The 25,587-nt window shown below is 34.4% G+C and overlaps 1 protein-coding gene across 1 annotated transcript; it reads left to right on the top strand.

Moving 5' to 3' along the window:
• The first annotated feature begins 922 nt into the window (after positions 1-922).
• LOC121810483 (probable aminotransferase TAT2) lies at positions 923-20,824 on the top strand. The gene is made up of 11 exons (XM_042211246.1): positions 923-1,185; positions 1,501-2,059; positions 2,157-2,216; positions 2,336-2,491; positions 2,596-2,699; positions 2,815-2,938; positions 19,012-19,092; positions 19,265-19,327; positions 20,149-20,229; positions 20,402-20,464; positions 20,795-20,824. The coding sequence occupies exons 1-11, from the start codon at positions 923-925 to the stop codon at positions 20,822-20,824; spliced, it is 1,584 nt and encodes a 527-aa protein (XP_042067180.1).
• The last annotated feature ends 4,763 nt before the right edge of the window (positions 20,825-25,587 follow it).

Here is a 25,587-nt window from a genome sequence, read left to right as displayed (position 1 = left end):
TTCAAGATAGACTTCTATACTTCATCCAGTCAAGGAATACTCTCTACTAATAGTGACGAATTTAACAACTAAACAAGACCTTAACGGATGGACTAATTTATTAATCTTCTCCCCCTTATGGATAAAATCATTCATTAATAATCATTTTCTCCCCTGATGGAAGTAATAGTACTATTTGACTAATGATAGAATATTTTCACTCGTTAAGCATATGAATAATTATTGCATCTTCAAACCTATTCGATGCTATTTTTATAATATTCAAAACGTGTTAAATATATTAAAATAGTCATACATACTAAAAAAAAGCCATATACGTTCAACATAGACACCTAGGGAGGTATGATTATTCTCGGAAGATAAACTGTTAGTACATACTAAACAGAAAGTCATGCACAACATAGAGACTTAGAGCTAGATAGGTATGAATATTCTAAGAACGTGAGCCAGCTACCAGTTTTATATGTGCATAAACTATATGGATGTAAAACTTTGAGTGGTTCAAATGAATAATTAAAAAATTTCACTATAATTAACATAGTAGTCTCCATCATTAGTTTAAATTACTAATTCACTAATCAGTCATCACTACTCGGCCTGCTGCACAATTGCCATACTAGCAACTGATTGGTTCATTTTTTGAACCACAAGAGAAAATCTTCAAAAAATAAATAAAAGGTGGTGTGATTAATTTTATGTAAAAAGGCACGAGTTTATCATTTCATATATAGCAATAACTGATCTCTCTGAGAAATTTCTCTTTAAAATTTTAATAGAGACCGTTAATTATTTAAGTGCCTCATGCAACTATAAAAGGTGACACTTTAACCTCTTTAATTTCTTCAAATCTCATACACTATTGCAAATTAAACTTTCTACTTCCATAGCTAAAATAGTTCTCTCTCTCCCTGAATTTACATCGATGGTGGAATCACAGTGGCGTTTCGGAGGAAACTCGAAAGTGATCAGAGCAGGAGCGATGACGTTGAGAGGGGTGATGGACGGAGTTATGAAAATTTTAGATGAAAATGATGGTAGAGGCGTTATTCATCTAAGCCAAGGCGATCCCTTCTCCTTCCCTTGCTACCGAACAGCTGCTTTCGTGGAAAATGCAGTCTCTAATGCCCTACGCTGTGCCAACTTCAACAGCTACTCCTCCACCGCCGGTCTCTCCGCTGCCCGGAGGTATATTATATATACACAAAATATTTTGCATGAGAAATTACATGCATGCATAATTGTTGTACATGTTTCGGTTTAATGTATTGTATAAGGTCGTGTCTTATAAATGTTGTTCGATTAAATAGATAGAGCATGATACTTAATCTCGTGACAATGTCAACATATGATTTTTTTTTTTGATAAAAAATAGTAAACAATTTCATCCCAATTAAGTCTCTTGATAAATAAATCTATTACCAACATACTTAATTATACACTCAATAAAGTTGCAATCATATAGTAATAACTAGCAAGTAACATCTCTATATATTTTGGCAGTGCTGTAGCAGAGTATCTCTCAAAAGACCTTCCCTACAATATAGCAAGTGATGATGTTTTCTTAACCAACGGATGCACCCAAGCATTGGAAGCCGCTCTAACCGTCCTTGCCTGCCCGGGGGCAAACATTCTGCTTCCCCGGCCGGGTTACCCTGACTACAAGGCCAGGGCAGCCTTTGCGGGCCTTGAGGTCCGCCACTTTGACTTAGTCCCTGAAAACGACTGGGAGGTTGATCTGGCTGCCATGGAAGCCTTGGGAGATGAGAATATGGTCGCCATCGTTATAATAAACCCTGGAAATCCATGTGGGAATGTTTTCAAATATGAACACTTGAAGAAGATTGCAGAAACATCACGAAAGATGGGGATATTAGTGATTGCAGATGAAGTTTATGGCCATCTTACTTTGGGAAGCAATCCATTTACACCAATGGGAGTTTTTGCATCAATTGCTCCCATTATTACACTTGGATCATTGTCTAAGAAATGGATAGTGCCAGGTTGGAGAATTGGTTGGCTTGTCCTAAATGAGCTAGATGGCATCCTCACTAAGCATGGGGTACTTTTTTATTTCAATTCTATTATAGTTTAATAAAATTTAATGACATTTTAATAAGTTAAAAGAGATTACACTAACTAAATTTTCTTAACTGCAGATTGTTGACACTATCAAGGGTTTTTTTAACATTTCATCCGACCCTGTGACCTTTATACAGGTTAATTCCTCAATTACATATTGATTTTGTTGACTTCTTTGTTATTGTTTCTATAGTATTGCTATGTGCTCGTTATTTTTGGCTCAAGCATTTAATCTGTATTAATGTGAATAATGCAGGCGGCGCTTCCCGAGATTTTATTGAAGACTCCAACTGAATTCTATGACAAGATTGTAAATCTGTTTAGAAAATCAGCAGATAAATGTTACAAACTTACCAATGATATTCCAGGCATTAGTTGCCCCATCAAACCTCAAGGATGCATGTTTCTTATGGTAATAATCAAATGTCCATGAGGAATATTTTGAATCTGTTTAAAATAAATTTTTTTATTGGTATGACTATAAATAATGAGATTTTAACTAAATTACATGATCAGATCAAACTGGATTTGTCGAAGCTGGAAGGTATTAAGGATGATTTGGATTTCTGCTGCAAATTAGCTAAGGAAGAATCGGTTGTACTTGTTCCAGGTGAATTTTTGTGCCAAAATCTATAATATACTAGTAATATAACAAGAAAATAGATGAAAAATAATTGACTTGTGATTGATCTTATCAGATTTTTTACAAGATTAATTTGTTGGTGGGTGCAAGAGTTGGATGAAAAATTGGATGAGAGTGACATTTGCTGTGGAGGAATCATACATCGACGAAGCCTTTCGAAGAATGAGGGCTTTCTGTGAAAGGCATGCCAAGAAACATACCAAAATATCATATCATGTTGAATCACCTATTTTTTATTTTATTTATGTTTAGACATAACAAATTTAGGTGATTGATTTAGTGTTATTTTATAGAATATGTATGTTTACCTAGTGTTTAGGGGAAGAGGTTGTTATTAACTTATTAACGTAGTCGATGTAATTTCTATTTACATAAGTTCCTTTACATTACACTTGGTAATAGAGTATAAGAGGCTACGTAACAGTGTTAGAATCAATCAATCGATTTCTCTCGGTTCCTTTCTCGAATATGGTCTGAAAACCGCTAGTGGCCTATAATTGTGTAACGTCCCTTATTCAATTATTTGTAGAATTGGAAATACTAATTTATCATTACTGTATGTAATTGATCTATTTAGTGAGGGTTGATCTATTCATATTCGTGTAAAAATGTGTTAGTAAAGTGAATCCTTTATGGACTTACAAATTAATACTCCCTCCATCCCACAATAAGAGTCACACTGTTGAAGTTGAACGTCGATCTCGATCAAGAACTAAGCTAGAAGTTTTAGGGTTTTGAGAAGAAAAATGCATACACTAACTACCGAGAGTAAAGAAAGTATTTTTGATGATGATTGTGAAGTTGTTACCAACCTTCTACTAAAAACAAAGCTACACATTTATACTCATCTAAGCTAAGTGAATGATGATTCACTCGTCAGTTAAAACTGTGAAGAAAACCACCACCAACAGCTAGTTCTCTAACAAACTCTCAAGCTCCATTGATCGGCTTCATGCTTCCTCACGCTGCGTTGCATGGACGTCCGCTGCTATACTCAGCCACATATCATAACACATACTTTGTCATTTTAGTCTGTCCCACAATAAGAGTCACACTTCATTTTTACCATAAATGATAAGTAGGTCCTCCCACATTCCACTAACTCACTCCCCTCACATTTTATTATAAAACCAATATAAAAAAGTGGGTCTCATATTCTACCAGCTCATATTCTTTACATTTCTTAAAACCCGCACCCACAATAAGAGTGACTCCTATTGTGAGACACAAGGAGTAATTCAAATTTCATATAATGAATACTTATGTTTTGAGATATATTTTTCTTTTTCAAACTTGTCAAAATGATGAAAATTTCGAGTTATTTTTCAAACAACAAGGCTATAGATAAACTACACTTTAAAACACTATAGATAAACTACACTTCAAAGCACAGCTGTTGTTTATTGCAAAAATGATTTCAAGATAGACTTCAAAATTCTTGCATCCGGTCAAGGAAGACTCTTTACGAATGGTGACGAAATATTAACCAGGCCGGGTTAAGATGAAATGTGTTATAATATTTCTTATAATATTTTATTAATCATATGGATAGAATCATTCATTATTAATAATTTTCTCCCCTTATATATAGAAGTAATAGTATTTCACGACTTACATTTCATCAATGGTCGCTCTATAGAGTTGGGAAGATGGAGAAGATGAACTATTAAACTTAAACGAATATACTAATAATAATAGAGTTGAAAAAGTCAAGTCCTTTCTCACTCATTAAATGCTTGGATGTGGCACGTTTTTAGATTTAAAAAAATTTAAAAAGTACCACCAAATTTAAAGTTATCAGATCCATCCGGTAACACTTTTAAAAATTGTTTCCAAAATGACACTACCGTTTTTATTCAAATGTGTAAGATTGAAAATTGAAAAGGGTTTCTCTTGTTTAGCCCTACTTGTGTTCGAAAAGAATTAAAATAGTTAAATTTGTGTTGGATTAATTTTTATGTATAACATATTTGTGCATTTTTATAATTATTATTGTAAATGATACGAATTTTAATATACAATTGGTAAAGTAAGAGAGATTGGAAAAAGTATGAAAGAGGAAAGGTAGTAGAAATAGTGTTAGTGAATTGTGGTTCTACATTATTAGTGCTAATTTATAAAAAAATTCATATTTAAACTCTAATTTTGGTGGATGGCCTAAAATGGTAAAACTAGTTTTTTTTTATGATGGATGAAGTACTCCTATTTTTTTTATAATATATACTCCCCCCGTGTGTGAAATGTTGTCCAAATTTGATTCGGCAAGGAATTTAAGAAATATGAAGAAAAGTGAGTGAAAAAAGTTAATTTAATTTGGATCCCACATTTATATACTATTAGTTTTACGGTAGAATGTGAGTGTAATGAGTTATTGGAAAGTGAGGTCCATTTATAAAAAATATATTAAAAAAAATAAAGTGGACAATTCGGCGGACCAAAATGACAAAAATATAGTACAATAAATTTTTTTAGTAAAGCCCTACTAAAATTTATTCCTACGTCCGCCACTGATTCATAATTTTATCATAATCTTTTTCCTATGATATAAAATGATACGTAGGAGAAAATGAAATTGTATAAAAGGGATACTGATTATATGAATGATATGATATTAGATATAATAGATATTTTTATAAAAATAAATTTGGCGATATTGTTTATGAGAGAAGATGATATTATGCAAGAGAGAAAATAATATGTTTTAAATGAGATAATAAGTAGTGATATTAGATGATATTTCGAATTATATTTCTTTAGGAATATGTTTAATGATATTGCATAAGACTATAAGAGTGATGTTGAGAAATTGAGATTACATGCAAGGAATGATGTTATAAGTTCAAAAGAGATGATGCTCAGTTGCTCATCAAAAGAAGAACTCATAATATCCATTCATAAATTATAGTAATATACTTATTTAACGTATTCGACATCATTTCTCACTTATACAATATCAACAAGTCTGTTCCTAATATCATTTGATAATATATCGGAAACCTTTGATGTATTTAATTACAATTTCGTTAGAATCATAGAATTGCCATTAATTTGATACAATCAATGTTTATATTCTCGAATTTGAGGTCTATGATAATGGTGGTGTTTGGGTTCGAGGATTTATTTGAGTTTTCTCGAATTTTTATTTGTTGTATGTAGAATTGAGGTGGCATAAAGTAATGCGCCGAATGCTGCAAAAATGAGAAGGACAACTGTGATCCTGATTATGCGAATCTTTAATATTTCTGTATACATCGAAATTTGTATGAAAAAACTAGACTCCCAATATTGATATTGTAGACAAAGTTATACCCGATTGGAGACTCTACAAATAAAACGACTCGGGAATTTAGAGTCCGATGCGATGAAGAGCGATATTGAGGAATATCCTGTGAGTGAAAACACAAACAATGTACTAGTATATAATATCAAAGTAACAATATGATTAGAAAATTTATTGGCACAATAAATCCTATTCTTATTCGGAAAATATGAAATCGAGTTAAGTATACTAACAGGAATTCTTAACAAGATTGAATAATTTCTTAGAGTTTACTAATGACACTAATACATGCGAGATCAGTACTTCCTCCGTCTCTAAAGAATATGCACTTTGGGTTTGACAAGAGTTTTAATGCAAAATTGATAAAATAAGAGAGATGTAGAGAGAAAAAGTAATTAAAGTATTGTTAGGGTGTCCACAATGGTGGCCCTTGAAGGCCACCAAAGTTGGCTTGGCCACCAAATGTGGATCTCCACAATGGTAAAACCCAAAAATAACAAGGGCCACGAAATGTGGCCTTCTCCAAAATTAAAATTAATTTTGTTTGCTTTTTTTAATGATATTTTTTAATTTAAGTACAATAAATTTTATTAGCCTATAATTTTATATTTATAAATTTAATTTAAATAAAATAATTTGGATTGTAACTAAAAAAAATTTCACAACCTAACCAAAAAAAAGTGTAACAAGAACATCGTTGTATTATATTAATAAAATAGGAAAATTATACAACGAAAGTTTTATACTTTAAAAACAACAACCCGAAAACCCATATCACTATGCGACGCTCCTTCTACGGTTCTAGACCTCTTCAACTATATCAGCCTGCAGTGATGTATGCGATATTTGGCTCCGCATATCCGTGTACCGCTGGATCAAGTATTCATTAGTACGTGGTACACCCATCTTCAGGGGCTCCATGGCAATACCCGAGCTCGAACTAGCACCATCTTCCGGTGTTCATCGTCGGAGTCCATATTTCAGAAGTTTAAGTAAAATAGATTGGAAAGATTGGAGAGAGTGGTGTTTGAATTGGGGTAGAAAAATGGAGGAAAAATTAGGTGTATTTAATAAAAAAAGGAACAAAAAAAAATTAAAAAATCGCGGCCCAACCGCGAAACGTGGCCCGCTGCAATGGTGGGCTGCGGCCACGGCTCCCTTTGGCTCTCGGCCCTCAGCCATCATTCTCAGCTCTCTGCAGTGGGGGCCGCGCAACCGAGCCACGGGCCGCGGCTCCCCCACTGTGGACACTCTTAGTGGAGAATAGGTCCCTCCTCATTAGAGAGAAAAGAGTTTTCGAAATTAGAAATTGCATATTTTTGTGGGACGGACTAAAAAGGAAAGAGTGCATATTCTTATAGGACGGAGGGAGTATTATATTTTGTTGCATCAATTGTATTATTTGTTACTATATTTTAAAGATATATGGAAAATAAATGAGGAAATCAAATCTTGTACTATATCAAATAGTATTCTAAAAATTTATATTTAATTTTATCAATTAAGTAAACATATCCTCCCCCGTTCCATAATAATGGAGTCATTTTGCTATTTTAATACGTTCCTTAGTAGTGGAGCCAATTCCCTTTTAGGTAAAAGTTAACACATTTTTTCTTACTTATTTACTAAATCTCTTACTTTATTTTCTCTTAATTTGTCTACCTTTTTCATTTTCTACTTTATTCTTCCTTTATTAACTCATTTAACACAATTTTTCTTAAATCGCGTGCCGAAAAGAAACACCTCCACCACCGCAGAACGGAGGGAGTAGCTAATTTAAAATACAAAAAATAATTTAAATAATTTAATTCCCTAATTAAATATTCTCATACCCTAGTGAAATAATTTAATACTCTTTTAAATGTAGCGACTTTGGGGGCTAGCCTTTATTAATAGTGTCATTTCTCTATCCCCTGGAGTCCGAATAATTAGGCCAATATGATACCCCACTTCTCAATCATCGACTTGCATTAAAAAATACGTACAGATATTAAAAACTTAAATACCCGAAAAAGTAAATATCAATATTTTACAAAAAGTTATACCTGCACACTCTACTACCAATATGGATGTGTTGAAGGATAATAATTTATTAAGAGAAATAATCAATTTAATTTTGTCACTAAACTACACATCCCCTTGGATCATGTACTATCATCAAGGCTCATAACTTAACAAAGGGAGAATGATTGTATTATGGCTATAATCAAAGCGATGTTGTTACAATAGTAAGTTATTTTCTTTCCAGTCGGCGGGCCGTCTTCTTCCCGCCTTGGTCGAACCTCGGGACAACGGCAGAGTAGCCGGCCGAGTTGTAGAATACAGTGATGTTGATATCTTGGTAGCTTATAGGAACCACGGCCAACACTCTTGAATTTGAGGTCTATGGAAATGCAGGTGTTGAAGGTTGTGGAGTTGTACCTTGTAGAATTGGTGAGGGCAGGAACGTACAACTCTTGTATGTAGAGTCTTGGTTCGAGGCCCACAAAGTTGAGGGTCATCATGGTAATAAAACCGAAGATCAAAATCACACTTAGGGGATGTTCGGTTTGCAAGATTGTATCCTGAAATTAAATATGTAGTGTGCTTGGTTCATGAGATTAATAACACAACTCAATCCTAGATGGATATTAATCATATGATAATTAGTCATAGCTAACCCCATATGACTAAAATAATCTCACAACTCTATCCTAGATTATATCTTGGTATTATTTTATCTAGAAAACCGAACACCACCTTACTGAACAATTACATGCCCAAAATAAACATAGAAGCCCCATAGTTTTGTATTAATGAATTGAATGAAGGAAATCTAGTTAAGGTGTTAATGTATTTGTAGAGATATTGGACATTAGCTGAATTTGTAGAAAATGTTCCTAATTTAGACTGAGTTGAATGCATCAAAGTTAACTTAAAAAGTCATAGAAAACCAATTATATGTATTTGGTCAACAGGCTAGGTGACTATGTGTAAGATGGTGTGGGTGTCACTAAAAAAAACTCACATTTTACCAATGAAATAAACCACGTCTGATGCTATTAATAGTTGATTGGTGACGAAATTTCCTCTTGGAAACTTCATAGAGGATTTTGGCTTCTTGATTACACGCTATAATTGAGTGAAAAACAATGATTTGGTCAGACTTTAGTCTACCACGTGACCTGACCTTAAAATAAGCTGGACAAATTATGAATTTAGTCAAAAAAAATTTGTTGTAACTGTCATCGAAACAGAAGCCGGTGAAATCTTACATGGAAACAACGTTAATTTGGTTAAAAGGATCGAAAATATAATACATGACGTGAATCAAATGTTCATGAATCAAATTGTAGTCCTAGAACAAAAGACCAAGCCATAAGAGAGAGCGGGGAAAAGAGAAACTGTCTGAATCTTAACAATAATCAGCCCTCCAAGATTAATTTCAAATTCTTCTACAAGGCCACCATTGCACTCATCTTCGAAAGAACATCGCATCGATACCTCGCACGCCTCAATCAGAGTCCAGTAGAAGAAGATATGATTGATTCACAAAGACTGTGCATTGCAGTGAAAAAACGCACGACTCGGGCGATATTTGCCCGACCGAGCAATTTGGTAGCATGCCGCGAGTCAGGAAAAATGCCCGACTTGGGCATTTTCTGAACCATAAATCGCCCGATCGGGCAAATGTTACTGGGCCTGCTTTTGAGCTCTAACTATTTAAATAGCTAGGGCATGACTTCTAAAGGACTTTAGGCAGCTGGAACGATTTTTTAGAGAGAATTTGGAGCTTGGAAGTCACACTTGAAGAAGGAGAGAGAGATTGAAGCTTCATCCACCCAAGCCTTGTCCCCCATTGTATCTTTAGCTTGTTTCCTGTTACTATGACTACCATGGGTGGCTAGAGCTTGGAATTACTCCTAATTTGTAGTAGAATTGTTGAACATGAACTTTAATTGAATATTTATGATTTCCTTTACTTTTTAGTTCTTATCTTTGGTGATTATTCTTATCATTGTTGATTTGAGTATGTAAACTTAATTTGGGAATTACCTTAATTCTAATGCCTCTTTAACTTAGAATAAGGAGCAAACAAAGATAAGGAACCTTCGAGTTAGAATCAATTAGGTGATAAACGGGGGTGTATCCTTTGGTTTGAATCGTGTTAGAAGCTAATCTATAGCCTACTATGCGTCTTGTAGGGGTGATAGGTTAGTGAGTAAAGCCTAGGAGTCATGATCAGCCTATCCTAGGTATACTATTCCTCGATCAGTGATCAGCTGCGTATCCAACATAGAACAAGGGGGTACAATTGTACCGCCAAAATAAGATACTAATAATATGTATTGAGATAAATTTGATAAAAATCCTCTCCGGTCCAGTGGCTCTACTACTCATTTTCATAGCTCAGGTTCCAGGTTCGAACCCACTTGGTTCATATTTTGATTTCTTTACCTTTCTTGTTTTGTTTTATGCTACATATTTCTTCACCTTTCTTGCTTTGCTTTATTCTAACATATAAAAGCTTTGCGTATATCATATTACTTATTCAATTATTTTTTGTTTTAATTTTGTTGATACAATGTGTTTACTTATTTCATGTTTTATTTTATTCAGAGAATTAAAATTTTATAGCCTTTTACTTCTTTTTCTATCTTTTTTATTGCTAGAATAATGAATTTACTTTTTTGGTTTACTGTTATTTAAACAATTGAAAGAATAGATGTATTATCTTTTTTATTAGTTAAAACAACTGAAAAAATAAATTTATGTACTTCTTGATCAAATTTTCAAATAATCAAAAAATTTACTTTAAATCTAATTTATGATTTTATCTATTTTGCAGCAATTATGTGCACATCTATATAAAACATTTACAACTAATAAAATATCTATAATTTTTTAAAAGTAATTGACATTTTTCTTAAATTATTTATATCCACAAGGTTCAGTTCTAAAAACTTTTAATCTATTAATTTTTTTTAAATTTTACTTAAATAAATTATATCAAAAAAATTTATTTCCAAACTATATAATTTATGTCTATATGCGACATTTGTATTTAAAAGAACAAAAATGATTGTTAACTTCTATAACTATTTTTCGTACCCCGAATAAAAAATTCTGGATTCACTACTGCAGAAGGATCAATGCATGAAATGAAATAAATGGAAAATAGAAGACATGATGTTTGAATTAGAAAGAAACGGATTTCAGTGTTGTAAAATACGTATCTAATTTATTTATTTTTTTTTTATAAAAGTGTACGAGATTTTGAGTAGACATTTATATTTGGTCATTAAAATGATGTCATTAAGTTCATTTTGTGTTGTGTTATTAAGGTATTAAACATAATTCAGTTTTTTTTATATATTATGGTATAATACAATTAATTAAATATTTATATTTTTTTCTTTAAATCTCTTACATTGCTTCATTAAGTTACGAGATCAAAAAGTGAACGTATGAATTTAGCATGAATATATGAATTTCCATAACTAGCCTCGCACAAAAAATCATAAAACTCTTTCTATGATTTTTCATTTATAAAAATAAATTATAACCATAGAATTTTAAGCCTTTAGATTACAAAGATATAGTAGTATTAATTTGGTCTTTGGTAATATATTCGGGATTTGTTATTCTTTTTACAATTCTTTCTCTTTATGTATAAAAGTCCAAACAAGATTTCTGTTGATTGTCCTCTTTTCCATCCTTATCTCTAGAGAATCTTTATTAATACAGATTTCACCATTTTTCATTCATCATTTTTGTCGTATATAATAGTTCATTTTATTTTTGGTATAAGGTCGGACTCATTCTCCACTAACATATCACTCTAATAACTTATTCTTTCGTCATTCTTCTAATATATTATTTATGCATTAAAATTTGTACTATCTTAAATATTTCTATTTTTATGGGATAAAATGAATATATCATATTAACATGATATGATGTGATAAAAATGGCATGTGAAAAAAGTATTCCATTTTAAACGAAAAATGATGAATAAGAAATGATGACATTCTTTTAATAGACAAGGAGATGGAAAAAAGAGAGAAATATTTATATTTTATATAAAGAAAAATTTCTTTATCCCTCAATTTTCTTATATTTAATTTTTTAATACAATTTTTAATATTTCAAATCAAAAGTATTCTGATTATTTAAAAGTGAGAAAATTGTTACTGAACTACGCGACTCTTGATCGCATAGATTATTGTATGTGAGTGATTGTTGCCCTAGTGCCAACCCTTATTCTCAAAAATTATTTTCTTCGTCCCGTCATAAGCAATATACTTTTCTTGGGCACGAAATTTTAAAAATTAATATTAAAGAGTTAAGGGGAGGGATGATTAATGACAAAGTTAAAAGAAAAGTAAATAGAGAATAAGTAGGAGAGACAATAAAGTCAATCCATCCGTCCATTATAAGAGAATTGTATTTCTTTTTGGGTTATCTCACTATAATTGAGTCGTTTCCCTTTTAGCAAAAAACAACACATTACTCTCTTTTACTATATTCTCACTCTCATACTTTATTCTCTCCCCCTTATTTTATTCTTTTTCCATCTCTCTACTTTATTCTCACTCCCTTAATTTATTCTGTCTTCATATCTCTACTTATTCTCACTCCACTTAACTCACCAAACATCATTTTCTTAAATCTTGTACCTATAAGTATTATTCTTTCTCTAAAAAGGAAAGTACTCACTTATGGTGGAACGAATGGAGTATATAACAATGAGTTACTTATTTAATACTTTGAATGAACTACAAAAATAATCTTTGACAATATGATTTACATATATAAGAGAATTGTATTCCTTTTTGGGTCATCTCACTATAATTGAGTCCTTTCTCTTTTAGCAAAAAACAACACATTACTCTCTTTTACTATATTTTCAGTCTCATACTTTATTCTCTCTCATTTATTTTATTGTTTTTTCATCTCTCTACTTTATTCTCACTCCCTTATTTTATTCTTTCTTCATCTCTCTACTTATTCTCACTCCACTTAACTCACCAAACATCATTTCATTAAATCTTGTACCTATTAGTATTATTCTTTCTCTAAAAAGGAAAGTACGCACTTATAGTGGAACGAATAGAGTATATAGCAATGAGTTAATTATTTAATACTTTGAATGAACTATAAAAATAATCTTTGACAATACGATTTACATATATAGATCACTATCCGTATTGAATTCTATTAACATAGATAGATCCTGGACAAACACTCCAAAAAATACTACTCCATTTACCAAAAACCAATTTTGCTACTAATTGTCATAATTTCACTAGTAAAGATGGTTAGCAGAAGATTAGCAAAAGATTTATACAATTGTTCATTTAGTTGTTGTTAAATTTTGGCAACATACTTCCTCAGTCCCATTCAGGGACACATTTTTCTTTTTAGGATGTCTATTCTGAATGACACATTTTTAAATATAGAAACATCACTCTCTCTACTTTTTCCCTCACTCTTACTTTGTTCAATCCACACTCACAAAACAATACTCCCTCCGTCCACCAACTATTTTGCCATTTTTGTCCTTCCACCAATAAATGTCACATTTGTTTTTTTTTTACTACTTTTGGTAATTGACTCACATTCCACTAACTTTATTTCACTCACATTCTACTATAAAAATAATATATAAAAGTAGGACCACCTTTCACTAATAATGTCAACTCACTTTATGCTACATTTCTTAAAACTCGTGCCTGGATAAATTGGCCTTGTGTTGGTGGACGGAGGGAGTATTACATAAAATTTCGTGCCAAATTAGTAATGCTCCACTTAGAGCGGAACGAAGGAAGTATTAAATTACGCTACTTAATAGTTTAGTACTAACTAATTAGCAACAGATCAAGTCTGTTGATAATTGAGCTCGAACAAAGAGAGGAAATGAAAATGCACTCCAAAATGTCTCTAGTCTACATAGTTCTTTGCCTAGTAGCCTGCTGAGTTTGTAGTCTATGAACACAACAGTCCGATGGTTCGAACTATCACTCCAGAATGTCTCTCGTGGTGTGTTGAAGGTGCACTGTCTCTCCAAAACATTGTCAGCGTCTCGCTGGGTTTGCATCATCCGCCCATAACATCTCCAACGGTTCACTAAGTTCGTGCTTTGCGTATCCAACGGTCCATTTAGGCGGATAACTAAGGCACAAATTCATATTTTTATTCAGCTTAAAATATTGCATGCGATTACGATATAAGACACTTGAGAAAAAATACAGAAGCACCGTAAAAGAAGGGGAATCAAAGAAGAATGAATAAACAAAGGAGGTATTTCTGTTGAAGTGAAGAATCTTCATATTCATCATTGGATTATCATGAATTTATGAGTTTTCCCTATGTTTGCTGTTGTTGAGTTCATTATGACCGAATAGATTTCCATTGTTATTCCTAGCATGTAATTAGACATGATATTCAACTAATTTGGTCTAATTAATCTTCATTCTATGTTTTGATTATCATCTATATGTTCTTTACTTGTAATCAACATTTTTGATACATTATGGTGGCATAAAGTCCTCTCGGATATTCATATAGGCTGAGTCATGCCAAAAACAATGAATGAGAAGACCTCATAAATACATATATTGAGGTCAAAAGTAATGATGGACGGGGAACAACGTGCCCCTGGAAAGTAATGATGAAAGGATTTATAGATAAAAAAGTAAAATCGTTAGATGATATTTTTAATTTTCCAGAGAGCTATACTTATAATATTTTCCTAATTTAGGAACCTAAATGGTGCAAATTTTTTTAGGGATCAAATTGTAGTGCATTTGTCCTCTTAATTGATAGATCGGTGGAAAATATCTTAATGCCAATTATTTTAAAATTCATCATACGTCCCAACTAAAATGACTCACTTTATAATTTGTCCCAAATGAGATGACACATTTTTATTTTTAAAAACTCCCTCTCTTTCCGGTTAATACACTCAACTACTTTTTTCCTCTCCAATTAAAATATTCAACTCTCTTTTTCTCTTTCCGGTTAATATTTACATACATCTTTTCTCTCTACAGTTAAACCCATTAACCAACAATTCTTTAAATTTCGTGTCGGATAAAAAATGTACATGGAGTATATTCAGTGGCGGACGCAGGATTTTGATGGTGGGGGGTCCAAACCAGTGGTCCTAGTACTATAGTATTTTTTAGCGTCGACGAATTAGAGAAACAATTATAAAAAAAATAGAGATATGTGTAAGGTTATTGTTGATAGATGCAATGCCAACGTATAAAAAAAACATTGTCGGAAAAGAGAGTTTTAAAAAATAAATAAAATAAACATAAATTATTAAAAAAAACAAGACTTAATTGAATTCTAAATCGTTGCGATGTAAAATGTAGAACAAGAAAGTGATACTATAAATATGAGCACATAAAACATAAAATAGAAAAATCAATGTAAAATTTAAGAAAAAATTAGTAATATCTGTTATAGTAAAAAAGTATAATTTTATAAGAATCAAACGAAAGTCCAAAGAAAAAAATAAGGAAAAGTAAAGTTGTAAGAAGAATCAGCAAAAGAAATAAACTATGTAAAATGTAGAACAAGAAAGTGATACTATAAATATGAGCACATAAAACATAAAATAGAAAAATCAATGTAAAATTTAAGAAAAATTAGTAATTTCTGTTATAGTAAATTATAATTTTATAAGAATCAAACTCAAGTCTAAAGAAAAAATAAGGAACTGTAGAGTTGTAAGAAGAAACAACAAAAGAAATAAACTATGGTGTTGCTGGGAATCAAACTCGCACCTATTAGGTCATCCGCAACGCTGTCTCTTATCCGTCTCTTAACCGTCTCATCTCTTAACTATTCATGGGCCCTTTGTACTTTTCACTCCATCTCTTAACTAAGAGACAGCACATGCAACCTTCCATCTCATAACCATCTCATCCCTTAACTATTCATTCAATTTCATTTTTTATTTTTATTTCCAACAAATTCAATTAATAAAAACACACTTCATTAAATAAAATAAAATTACAACTTAAAATCCTAAAAAAAATACATAATTAAATTCGTGGCAAAATAAATAAAAAAAAGACATAATTTAAAATATAAATTTATAGAAATTATAAAAACTACTCTGTCGGCGAATCATCCGCAGAAGGCGGTGGCGGTGCACCGAATGGAGGCGGAATAGCAAGTTGTCCCGCCAGATACACAATGTCGGCATGATGGGCTTGATATTGGGCGGGCGTCATCTGGGAAGTGTCTGCCATCGTGGCGGTGAAGTACATGGACATTAGGGAGGAGGGCGGCCCTTGGGAACCCGCCTGGCTTGATTCGTCTCGGCCCCTCCTCCCTCTAGCCGCCTTCGTCACCTTGGTCCCTTGCGGCCGACGGAACACACGGGAGGACCCCCTGCATCGTCTGTCGTGCCCTCAACCTCCTACGAGACAACCTCTTGTGCGGCGCTGCCTGAACCGCCCCCACTAGATGAGTATTGGCCACTCGCCGTGTGCTTCGTGCGTTTCGAGGTCGAGCCCGTGCTGGACTGGACATCGCCGACCCACCTTTCGACGTCTTTGACGGCCTCCCAAACATCGACATGTTTGAATTCTTTGCCGTTGTCGTCGAAATAGACTCGCAAAGCCGATCTCAGAATGTCAGCTCTAGTGGCTCCGTTTTGGTAATGAGCCGCTTCATTCTTGTAGATGCCGCAGAATTTTTTGACATCTTTGTCGACTCGGTCAAAATGACTTCGGAGCATCTTGAATGTGCGGCGGCGGGACCCCTTCGGCTTAATCTTGTTGTAGGCCTCGGTGACCTTTTCCCAAAAACACTTCCGGGATTGTTGATTCCCGACGATGGGATCGTACGAGACGCTTATCCAGGCGTTGTACATAGCCATTGTGTCCTTGCGGCTGCACGGATGACGGCCTACATCCTCCTCCTCTACCTCCACGGCGTCGAATGCCCTGGAGCTTCCACTGCCTCGTCCTCCTTCCGGATTGGGTTCATCCGGATAATCCTCCCTAATTTGGGATAATCCCTCGGGGATACCTCGGGGTGGAGGGACGAGCGTATGCATCCACATCAAAATGGGATGGTTGGTACCCCGCCGGCGTCGACGAGCCTTGGGTGCTCGGCGTTGACGAACCGGAACCGGAACCACCCAACACATTGTACATGCCCCCGCCAGAGTTTCCGTCGCCGGACATTTTGTGATGAAAATTGGAGAGGAAATGGAGATGATTTGGGAAGAATAGATGTATGTTTGTGTGTATAATGAGGGTGGAATATGGGTATTTATAGAGGAAAAAAAGAAAAAATAAATAAAAAAACTGTCGAAAACGGTAACATTACCTTTTAAATTTATTATTTTTTTATTAAATTTGATTTAAAAAAAATGATTTATTGCGTCAGCGTGACGAAGCCCACTCATGGGCCGGCGAGTGGGCGTCGCGCGGGCGTTTGGCGAGCTGGCGCGCCAGCCGTTTCGGTGGGACGGGCGTCTCGGCGAGACCGGGACGAGACGGGATGCTGCAACGCGTCTCGCTGCCGTCTCGTCTCGGAGGGACGAGATACGAGACACCCGCGCGACGCGTTGCGGGTGCTCTCATTGTGATGACTGAGAAGGAAACCAACTGTGCTACTGAACTCTTTCATTATTGTTAATATGGATTCTATATAGTAATTCATAAAATAGTTGGAGGTTTCATGGGTCCCCCAAGACCCTCTTGAGGTCCGCTTATGAGTATATTAGAATCATATGTAAAAAGAAAAACAAAATACACAAAAAAAGACATTAATTTCTAGTGACAAAAAACTATACCAACGTGTCATCTATTTCTTAGACTTATTATCTCCACAATCCCAAATAAATAAACTTAAACCATTTTTTTAAAAGAGAGGGAGTGAAATTATATGGAATTGTATGAAAGTTGATATAGGGTAATGAAAGTCTTCTTGTTATAGAGAAAAGCTTAAAATAGGGTTTGTCTTTTCTCTTTGCATTCAATTCAAACAAGAAGAGAAAAGCTTAAAATAGGGTTTGTCTTTTCTCTTTGCATTCAATTCATTTCCCCATTTTTATACCATTGTCCTCTCTTTTGATTATTCCATAACCGCATCTCGCACTCCCTCCGAATTTCATTTGTCTCTATTTACATTATGTTGATCTCCAATTTCTTTATAAAGTGAGAACAAAATACTAGGTTTTGAGCAAGCAAGAAAAAAAAGAGTTCTCTCTCTATCTCTCTCTAGATCTCGTCTCTCTCTCTCTCCCTCTCATGGCTTCAAACAAAGTCAGCAGCAACGAGCTTCATCACTCTCACCCTGCACAAATAGCTCAACATCATCAGATGCAACAGGATGATCAAATCATCAATTATCAAAATCAATATAATAATTCCATGTTTTCATTTGGGATGATGCCATCATTCTCATCAGACACACCCTTCAATATGTAACCAACTTCCGCCTTATGTTTTATTCTAATTTATTTTTCAAATATATATTTTAATTAAGCATAATTTGTTGATGTGGAATATTTACACAATCAAAGAATCCGGCGCTTATGAATAAGGCTATTTGGATCAACCTCTCTGTCAATACCTCAACGACCAAGATCCATCTTTGTCTCAAGATCAATGTTGTAAACATTAATATACACCTATATCAATTTTATTTATTTTTGAGATTTTACAAAATTGAAATTTTTTCTTTAAGTTTCAATTTGTTTAGCCTTTTATTTGGTCTCAATTTGTATAACCTTTTTTTTATAAAAATTATTGTCCGATTTTTATTTAATTGACTAATTTACATACAATTAAATTAATTTTTTCTGAATTTATGCAGAGATGAGGCAGCACACGCTCAACATTTTCCCTTCTCAGCCCCTGCAAGGTGAACCAATTATTACGGTAATTAGAATTAAAAAATAAAAAAAAACATTTTCTTAATTTCATTATTAGCTTGTTTGAACTCTTGATTTATGATAATGGGGTTTTTGAATCAATTAATCTTGTGTTTTTGGTAGGGAATAAGCTGTGGTTCGAAAAAACCATTTGATGCATCTAACCCTAGAAATGATGTTCAAGAATCAGTCAGCGTAGTTCAGGTTATGACATTAAATCACTGCATTAATTAAATACAAAAAATGGCTATTTTTAATAAATCTAAATGATTCTCAATTAACTAAATTTTGAGATTTATAGTATAAGTGAAATTTTGTGCTAGGATTAATTAATTCCTTTATTTTGGTTTTTTCGTTTTAAATTACTTATTTGCAGCATTGGGTAGACCACCAAGGGCCTACTTCAAAGCAAGATGTTCCAAAACCAACTGATGCAAAGGTAATTTCGCTTAATATTTTTACACATTAAGTTTTTTAACAAATTATTATACATATTTTTTCTTGAAATAATTTTTTTCGGAAACACAAACATTGAGAAGGCTTGCCGAAAATAGAGAAGCAGCAAGAAAAAGCTAGTTCGGATTTCAGTTTTTCAGTTTCGGTTCGGTTTTGATTTTAGCCTGAATTCGGTTTTTCGGTTTCGGTTCGGTTTAGGCAAAAAACTAAACCGAAACCTGAATGCTCACCCCTAGCGGCTGCGTGAGAAAATCGCACAGGGCGTGACTCTCGAGGGTGTTGCATTAATTAATGAATTAATGAATGGATTCCGCAGGTAAGGCGCTATTTGATATGGAGTACGCACAATGGCTAGAGGAGCACCACTGCCTGACGGTGGAGCTGAGGGGTGCGGTCAACAGTACCGGCCGGAGAACGAGATGTGTGTCGCCATCGGCAAATGGTTGGCCCACTATCAAATGGTAGACATAAAACTATGTAAATATACTTTATGCACATAAATACTTTTTCTCTTTATCTTTTTATAAATACATCATCTAATACGGAATTTCCTTATAGTCAACATTACTATTCACAGGCACGCGCACGCACTATACACTTCACGCACGCGCGCACACACACACTAAAACACACATTGATGAGGCTTGCTTAGAATTGAGAAGCAACAAGAAAATGTAAGCTTAGAAAAATGGCATGTTTTTAATTTAGTCAAAAAAAAGCAAGAAATTTTTTGATTAATTACCTAATCTATGAGAATATATATAATGGGGTTTTTGAAACCAATTAGTCTTGTGTTTTTGGTAGGGAATGAGCAGTGGTTCGAAAAAACCATTTGATGCACCTAACCCTAGAAATGATATTCAAGAATCGGCCAGCGTAGTTCAGGTTATGACTTTAAATTATTGCATTAATTAAATACAAAAAATGGCTATTTTTAATAAATCTAAATGATTCCCAATTAATTAAATGTTGAGATTTATATTATATTTGGAATTTTTTGCTTAGATTAATTAATTCCTTTATTTTGATTTTTTCGTTTTAAATTACTTATTTGCAGCTTTGGGTAAACCGCCTAGGGCCTACTTCAGAGCAAGATGTTCCAAAACCAACTGATGCAAAGGTAATTTCGCTTAATATTTTTACACAATAAATTTTATAAAAAATTATTAAATATATTTTTTCTTGAAATAATTTGTTTTCAGAAACACAAACATTGAGGAGGCTTGCTCAGAATAGAGAAGCACCAAGAAAAAGCATGTTCGGGTTTCGGTTTTTCGGTTTCGGTTCGGTTTTGATTTTAGCCTAAATTGGGTTTTTTGGTTTCGGTTCGGTTTGGGCAAAAAACCGAATGCTCACCCCTAGCGGCTGCTTGAGAAAAGTCGCACAAGGCATGACTCTCGAGGGTGTTGCATTAAGTGATGAATTAATGAATGAATTCCTGAAAGGGCAGGTTTGTGTGCAGGGTCGTGTAATCAACTGATCAGGGAGAGATCCCAAAATCTAGTCGTGTTGCTGGCACGAGGACCTAAAAACCTGTTATCAACAATATACCTCAACCCACTCTACTGGCTAGTATAGTGGAGTAAGGGTCGAATCCCACAGAGATGGAAGAGTGCGAAATGTGATTGAAGTGATAATCTGGAAAGGGTTGGTTAGCTACCACGCTTTGGGTTGAGATTTACCTAGACACAAAACTTAAACGGGACCTATACTATCCCGACTGGTAAGATGGTTTCATATCGGGAAAAAGTCGAGTACGTGAAAAGCGGGTTTGGTTTGTAAGACTGAAGTGCATGTGAAAAGTGAAAGTTTACTAAAAATGGACAAACAACGACTGCCACGAATATTCGTCTGAACTGGCTGACGAACTGCCAGATCTGTAGAAAAGCTGGCGAAAAGCAAAGGACAAAGGTAAAGTAGCTGAAAAGTGTAAAGTGGTCCACAAATTAGATCTGTGTGTTATCTTCTCCAACAAGCATGCAACAATTGCAGAAAAACAAAAACTCCATGAACAACAACTTGAATCAACATTTTCTACAAATTTGGATCTAAAATTAAAAGCTAAATCGAGAAGATTAAAAGCGGAAATCCTAGATTATGCAAACTGACTAATGCAAGGTGACGAAAACTACGCGATTAGATATTTCATGCATTGCACTTCGAAGTAGACGATCAAACACTTGGAAATTTACTCAAACCAGATCTAACCTATCCAAGAGAATCCATGCTCAAACAGTTGGAAATTTACGCTAAACTACTAGATCTAACTAATCTAGGCAGGAAGTAAACATTTGCAACCAAAAGATAAACGAAAAGTAAATTTCAACTTCATAACGATCAGATCCAAGACAGAATACGTAAAAATCTAAGTAGCAACGACGATCAACAAAAGGCCAACCAAATTATGTAAAACTAGAGTTAAACTACGGAAAGCGAGTAAAGATTGTTTGGCCCCTCAGGCGATAAAACAGTGTTCATGACAACTACAACGGCTGGATGGAACGATGGTGAACTCCCACCGGCAGAGTACCAGAGTCTTCAAGTGATCATGACTGATGGTCGGGAACGAGAAGTGGCGGAGTTAGTCTCCGCGGTAGGAACTTGGGAATTCCGAGAGTGAAGTGACCTTTTTTTATCTAAGTGAGCCTCTAAGTGTGTATATCCTTCTCCCTTCATGTGACCTTCTATTTATAGAGTGGCTTGCCCTCATTCTTAGGAAGTAATCCTCCCTTCTCCACCTCGAGCCTTGTGGCATGCATCCTGACCTGTATTGCACCCTTCTGGCGTCCTTTTCACTTGAATCTTCCGGTTTCTCTCTTACTGACTTGTACCCCTTTTCCTGCACACTTACGCAACTTTCTTGCAGATAATGCACGTTAAACTCATCATACTAACCAGTAACCAAGGCCTAGAATGTGACTTATCAATTCCGCAGGTAAGGCACTATTTGATATGGAGTACGCACGATGGCTAGAGGAGCACCACTGCCTGACGGTGGAGCTGAGGGGTGCGGTCAACGGGTACCGACCGGAGAATGAGATGTGTGTTGCCATCGGCAACTGGTTGGCCCACTGCCAACGGGTTGACATAACTATGTAAATATACTTTATGCACATAAATGCTTTTTCTCTTTATCTTTTTAATATTTAATTTGTTATAAATACATCATCTAATACGGAATTCCTTATAGTCAACATTACTATATTAGGATTGGTATACTGAAAAGCATATTTCGAGCATGTTGCACGGATAGAATTGCTTGTATATAATAAACTCTACAATCCACTTTTAACCCAAGGCGAGAAGAAGTAATTTTATCGGATTGATGTTTGCTTGTGCATTTATAAGATGTTTCTCAAACATTTAAATGTATAAGAAGCAAACAAGTCTAATTCTTCTACATAGTAGACTGGTCGTGAACAACGTTCATAGAAGGTAACGCAGTGAGTTATTTGTAGAAGAGAAATATAATTTCACAACCTAGATAGATTTTGGCTACCTATCGTGAAAGGTTGCAATGTCAGTCCGCATGTTTTTTTACCTTTGGAAATAAACGACACTGGTGTGGTAGCACTGAAGGATCTAACAGTTGAGATAAGTTTTTCTTGCTATTTACTGAAAGACGATGTCTCGGTGATTGTTATTTATTAATCATTGTTCACATAACATTGAGCTTACGATATTGATTATGCACTACTTTGATTTATCAAATGGTGCGGATTTTTCGCAATCCATGAATCATGATATCTTGAGTAGTGGTGATAAATGTCTAGAGGTGTTAGTATTGTTATTGCAATGAATCATGTGTTGGGTGAGTCCAGTTTGATAATATCCTCAAGAGGTGTTCGAAAAATGTTTTATTATTCAGAAACCCGGCCGGTTGGAATTTATTCCATAATAATAAATAAAGATTTTGAACTAGACAACTCTTGGAAAAATATACTAATTAATTAAAGTCAAATGGCATACTTAAATTAATCAATAGATATTTATATCTTAAACATGGGAAATAATAAATTAAAGAGGTAAAGACTGGATTACTCGTAATTTGGGATTAAACGGGCAGTCAATATTATTATACTATAGTGGATGATAATAATATTTTGTTTGGACTTGTATTAAATTGGGGCTCAATTTAATTAGTAAAAGTCTAACAGGTATGGCCCAAGTCCAACCTCCATGGATCCTTAATCTGACCCATCATAACTCTATATAAAGGAGACTAAATAGTAGACTAATTTAATGATTTTTAGCTTAAATTTCGTGCCCCCTCTTTCTAGAGGAGACGAAAATTTTCATTCTCTTCTGGAGGGAATTATGTCTTCTATTTAGTCAAGCCGTTCGTTTCTGACAAGCTTTGCCCACCCAAAGGTCATTATCTGAGTTCGGGATACAGATTAGAAGATTCATGGTCGAGTACGAAGATCTTCATGTGGAGAAGGAGCAAGTAATCGTCGATTCTTTGGAGAATCAGATCGGTAACCCTAGACCGTAGAATATCATGAATTAGGTTTTAATTCCTTAAGCATGATTTATGTACGTTCTTGTATGCAATTCAATGTTTAACATGTGATTAATTGATCCCATAATCGGTCAAATAGATCTGTGATGCACTTTTTATTAGCACTAAATAAACCTGCAAGTATACAGAGTATATATAGTATAGCTAAAGGTCAATACCGGATATCGAACACAGGGAAAACAATCACAAATTGGCTACCTTCTACTAAGCTTCGTTCACTATTTGGAAAACCGAAAGTTTTGGAGATTTTGAAAACTAAAAACAGTTTGAAAGTAATAAAACAACTAATTGCAAATAATTAAAGAGATAAAATATGAGAGACAAGAGAATTCCAGGGATGTGCGTTCACAGTTATGGTTATACAAATTCCAACTAATATACCATAGCACAGTTTATACTTCGATAGAACGAGTCACATAAGTTTTGCCCATGCGGTACAAGCGTAGATTACTAACACTAGGGTTGTCAATCTTAGATTCGTAACTTCTAAAAGCTCCTAAGACCCTTGAAAAGTCCTCACTTTCAATTAACAGTGCCGTTTTAAGGGAAACTAATTATAGTGTCTACTAAGTGGATCTAACTCGTCAACCTCCTCTCACGATTATGTAGCAAGTTATATTTAATCATCAACGAATGTGTCACTCAAACGTGAAATATTAAGGAACAACTTAGGGAACAAACGAAGTAAAAATAAAATAGATATTAAATAGAAAACGGAATTGTATAACCAAAGTCGTTACTAACACATCCCTAGAATCCTATAAATTTAGTTACACATAATTGAATAATCTAAAAACATAGAATGAAGGGAAAACAAAGTGAACATAAGAACTAAAGCAATAAAACCCAAAGGTTGAATCCTTGTAGCCTTGATCTTCTCTCGATTCCTTCTTCAACCTCTTGCACAATGAAGAACTCTCTCAAATTTATGCTGTAGAATTATAAGGCAAAAAGAAGATCCTAATGAAAAGGTTTGAGGGGATATTTATAGAGGAAATTTCGAGCAGCAGAAAATAATGTAAAAGATGGCTAAGTTTGGTAAATCTTGGGGAGAAAGTAGGTCAAATTCGTGCGCCGCTTTTTTCCAGCGGGCCGCTGCGCCTTGGACAGCAGTCGCTGCATGTTGATCCGTAGCTTCTGCCTCTTGGATAGCGGTCACTACACTATGTTGCAACGGTCGCTGTGAATAATCCTGTAGCTTCGGAAACTCTTTGAGCGGTCGCTGCACACTCCCCAACGGTCGTTGGACGTGTTTTTCATTTCAGCACAACTTTCTCCGGAGCGGACCGCTACTGGCTCAGCGGTCGTTGGGCCCAGCGGTCGCTGTGCATGTTGCAGCGGACCGGTGGGCGTCTTGAAAGCTCCAGACTTCCAACTTTGATTTTTTGTTGTCCTTTTAGGCCAAATATGCACAAATCTCAAAAAAACACGTCAAAATACCAAAATAGAGAAAATATTCAAAATATGGACATGAATTGTGATTTTGACATTAAAAACAGACCAATTAAAGGCCTTAAAATAGTGCAAAATCTGAGCTTATCAACTCTCCCAAACTTACATTTTTGTTTGTCCTCAAACAAAACAATAAAGACACAAAATAGACGCACGGAATGCACAAGGACTAGACGTCATAATTGTCTCAAAGTATGGAATAGATGGATCAAGCATGTATTAACGCCATCAAATCAAGCAAGGCTTATTAGTGCACTTTCATTACTAAC

The sequence above is a fragment of the Salvia splendens genome, chromosome 7 (genome assembly GCF_004379255.2).
Source record: "Salvia splendens isolate huo1 chromosome 7, SspV2, whole genome shotgun sequence".
NCBI classification, from domain to species: domain Eukaryota; kingdom Viridiplantae; phylum Streptophyta; class Magnoliopsida; order Lamiales; family Lamiaceae; genus Salvia; species Salvia splendens.
The sequence above is the reverse complement of the archived record's forward strand: the minus strand, read 5'-3'. Positions and strand labels throughout refer to the sequence as shown.